Raw genomic sequence first — 4111 nt, forward strand, 5'->3', positions numbered from 1 at the left:
ATTCATAACATATCTTTATAGGCTAAAGGATATGACTGTTACAAGACAGTAGCTTTCCGGCATTATTCAAGGACAGAAGAGAGCTGCGGTGAAAGAAAAGATTGAACTCAAGAGTTTACCCACAAGCAACTGACCTCTCTCCCCTGTCCTCAGGCATCCTGGGCATTCAGCTCAGGGCCTGGGTTTGCGGGTGAGACGGCAGCCTAACTAGAGTTGCAGTGCACCTCACTGTAGCTGGCTTCAATCCAGCCTCACCTATGAGCAGACGGAAGCTTCAACGAGAGTTTCTTTACTGTATGCTTCACCTCTGTATACACTTATAGAGCGTTTGGCTTTGCTTGCAGCTACCAAGGCCAAGTGAATATACTCCTGCGCTAACTGCAGGCAAAACAAGTATGGAGTGTCCAGTGTAGGATAGTCTATCTGGAGCTGATAATATATTTCGACCTTCAGAGCAGGCCAGCTCCTGAGTGCTAGTCTGCACAGTTTTTGTGGATGCATTTAGCTTTTGTTGACTGTGTTGGTGAATGCATCGAAGGTGGGATTGGGCATGCTATGGGCGTTGCGTTTCCGACGGAGATCAGCAGATTTGATAGCGCTACATGGTTTGGCAGCGCAGGTGCGATCCACCAAAGCGGACGCGACACAACTTCTCTCTGACTCCATTCGCTATATCTATAGCAATGCACCATGCTCTTCCTGCTGTTAGCACAGGAACCCACAGGAACTCGCCTGGCCTTCATAGGCTGCCTGTAAGCAACCTCCAATGCTCAATAAGTGTTTACAACGATAAAGCATGCAGTAGAGAAAGCTCTACTGGAGCTTTAGTGTGCTCCCATGTGAGGCTGGCATGCATAGCTAGATGCAACAAGGCGCACTGCAACTCCTGTTAGGCAGCGTCTCGTTTCCCCCGCAGCCCCAGGCCCTGAGCTGCTGCGCCCAGGATGCCTGGAGACGATAGAGAGATGTCAGATACTTTTGGGAAGGCTTGAGCTTCATTGCAGCTCGTTTGAATCCTTGAAAGAACACGAGGAGCTCGTGCTCATAAGCACTATCTGTGTGAAGTCGCGATCTGATTCGCTACATACGCCCAGGCTGCCTACTAAGGGCCAATTAAGTACTCAACGCTTATCTACAGTCCGAATTCAAGCAGCAAAAGCTTGTCGGTTGTCGCAGCATGCGGAGCTGCCGCTCAGGACTGGTCCCACCAAACTGTATTGCAACTCAACTCATCTCAGGCTGCTTCCGTTCCTGTGACCCCAGACCCTTGGACCGCCGGAGCCAGGCTGCCTTGGGAACAGGATACCTTGGGTATTGAAGGGAAATCAGTTACTTCTGGAAACACTAATATGACGTATGTGGCTCTACTGCAACTAGCGCTGGTCCTCGAGTAAGACAGCGGATTCTCGTTGCATATCAATTCGTCCTTAGATAGCTTACCACGTTTAAGTTTCTTTAATTATGCCATACCCCATTCTATTGACGAGATGTATGAGTATTTACGACTAGTGAATGCTGTACAGCAGAGTGTCTCGCTGTGCTTGCGGGGTTCGGTGCTCCCGGTTGCCACTGTCAACAATGCGGTGCTACCATGTGTAGGGAGAGTCCACGGTTTTCGCTGATGAGCATAGTGAACTGTAATGCAGCTAGTAACATTATGCAGGAATAACCAGAAAGCAGCAGACTTTCTCCTCAGCCGCCGAGCGTCTGAACGTGGTGAGTAAGGTAAGCGGCCTGTCGTGAGCCACACGTGCAGCTCCTGCTTTAGGACAACTCTGCGTTCGAGCGTGCCCAACCCCCCTTTTGTGCATGTACTAACACTGTAAGCAGCTGTTTAACGCTTACTTGACCCTCGGTTGTCAGCGTGCTCGCTCGTATACATACCAGTTCCACAATCAGACAGACCATGCTGCGACCTGCTTACGCGGATGTCTGCACGAAAACGTCAACTAATAAATTCAGCTGTAAATAACAATGTGGCATGGTATTGACTTATTTAACTCATTTGTATCTTCGGGTGAGTGAGTGAGTGGGTGAGTGAGAGTGCTACATTTCGTTGGTGGCAGAGGCCCACCTCTACGGCCGACCTCGGCCGCAGCTGCAGCAGCTGCAAGTCCTGGTGGACTAGGCGCTGTAGCGTGGAAGCGCGTTTCCTTGGCCAGTATTTCGAATAAACACATAATTTATAGATTTAATTGCTGCTAGTTGACGTCTTTTCTTATTCGAGCGGCATATCGTCGCTTCGACACTTTTGCATGCAACTTGTTGATGCGTAGCACTGGGCCAACCCAGTAGAAGAACGCCACTTGCAAAGTTCTGCGGCGGCTGCTTACGTCGTCGTAACCGTGCGTCTTTTTCAACTCAGCTGAACTCTGCATATTTCCTGACATTCACTGATCAGTCACCGGAATCATGGCGCGTACAAAGCAAACTGCCCGCAAATCCACGGGGGGAAAGGCACCGCGAAAACAACTCGCGACGAAAGCAGCCAGAAAGTCTGCACCTGTTGCAGGAGGGGTCAAAAAGCCTCATAGATATCGTCCGGGAACCGTAGCCTTGCGTGAAATTCGTAAATTCCAGAAAAACACGGACTTGCTCATTAGAAAGCTGCCCTTTCAGCGACTGGTGCGCGAAATCGCTCAAGACTTCAAGACCGATCTCAGGTTCCAAAGCCAAGCAATCCTCGCGCTGCAGGAAGCTGCAGAGGCTTACCTGGTTGGCCTGTTTGAAGACACGAACTTGTGCGCTATTCACGCCAAGAGAGTGACCATCATGCCCAAGGACATTCAGCTCGCCAGGAGGATACGAGGCGAAAGGTCTTAAACGCCGCAGCAGAGGCCTGCGGATTCAGGAGTTCGGAGGTGTTTCGTTTGCAGCTGTACCGTTTTCCCTTTGCAGCTTTTATCAGGATATACCCGGACGCTGGCCGCACGCATTCCAGGGGGTCCTAGGTTGCTGAAAGGTTGCTGAAAGGGGAAGGGAGAGGGGTCGTTGCTGTATGGAGCCTTCATTCGATTATTTTGCATCGTTCACAAGAAGAATGAACTTGAAAGCGCTCATCAGATGTTTTAGAAACGTCAGATATGGGCTGCACCGCGGCAAGGGATTGCAGCATTAAGCCCTGCTTGTGCTTCCTTCGTCAAGTGTTGTGGCTTGTCGAGTTCTCTGTGGGATAATAGATGAGGGTAAGTACGAACCCTCTATTTTGGGGAGTTTTGCTCCACTCATACCGACCAGACTTCTGCACTGCCAGCTGCAGCTGCACAGCTGCCGCACAGTGCTTTCCTTATTAAGTTGCTTTTCCAGTTTTGTAATCTGTTCTTTTCTGCGAGAATGCAACGGTGCCGAGTGGCCTCTTGCGCATCCGAACCAGACGAAGCAGTGTCCAAGCACTGTCTGCTTTGACGCGAGTAGTGAGGTCACCTCTGCCAGTGAGTCTCGCCGTAGTCGGTGTCGGTTTGTGTGCAAAAGACTGAACTGCTTGAACACTGTTGGCAGCGAGAACGCACACAGACTGACTGAGGGACTTTAGTGCTTTGGTGTACATAGATATGTCGTGTAGCGAGCTGCGCAGGACATCTACGTAACAAACTGTTGGCGCTCGCCAGAATCGGAAATAAATGCGCTTCGGAAGTCATTATATATATATATATATATATATATATATATATATATATATATATATATATATATATATATATATATATATAAGCGGCCGCCTCCCGTGAAGATCGCGACCCCTGGCCCCAAAGGCGATAGAAGGCAATTCCTTCTATCACAGCCTGGAAAGTACTGCAGTGCAACAGGGCACAGAAAAGCAGGAGGAAGTTCTTCTGCTCCTGCGCTTCACAGTGACGCATTCATTCAGGACAGCTAGAGTGAACAACTCGCCTGTCAGCGTGACAAGCTAGCCAGCCAGCATGAACAGCTAGCCAGCTAGCGCGGGCAGCTAGCCATATACTGCAGAGGCACCCTGCCCTGTGAACAGAACAATGCGGAATACGCTTCGACAGCCTACACACCTGCGCCTCTCCTTTGCAAGGGCAGTGTGACAGACGTTCGCTGCTCTTCGTGTGGAATATCTTCTACCCCTCCAGAAGAAACGGAAAAT

At 50.0% G+C, this 4111-nt stretch overlaps 1 protein-coding gene across 1 annotated transcript; it reads left to right on the forward strand.

Annotated features, from left to right (window-relative positions):
* Positions 1 to 2412: 2412 nt before the first annotated feature.
* On the forward strand, positions 2413 to 2823 carry EMH_0012300 (histone H3, putative; the record flags this gene model as incomplete). Its single annotated transcript, XM_013499492.1, has 1 exon — positions 2413 to 2823. The coding sequence occupies one exon, from the start codon at positions 2413 to 2415 to the stop codon at positions 2821 to 2823; it is 411 nt and encodes a 136-aa protein (XP_013354946.1).
* Between the last annotated feature and the right edge of the window lie 1288 nt (positions 2824 to 4111).

The sequence above is a fragment of the Eimeria mitis genome, genomic scaffold, assembly GCF_000499745.2.
Source record: "Eimeria mitis Houghton genomic scaffold, Emh_scaff438, whole genome shotgun sequence".
Classification (NCBI taxonomy): Eukaryota; Apicomplexa; class Conoidasida; order Eucoccidiorida; family Eimeriidae; genus Eimeria; species Eimeria mitis.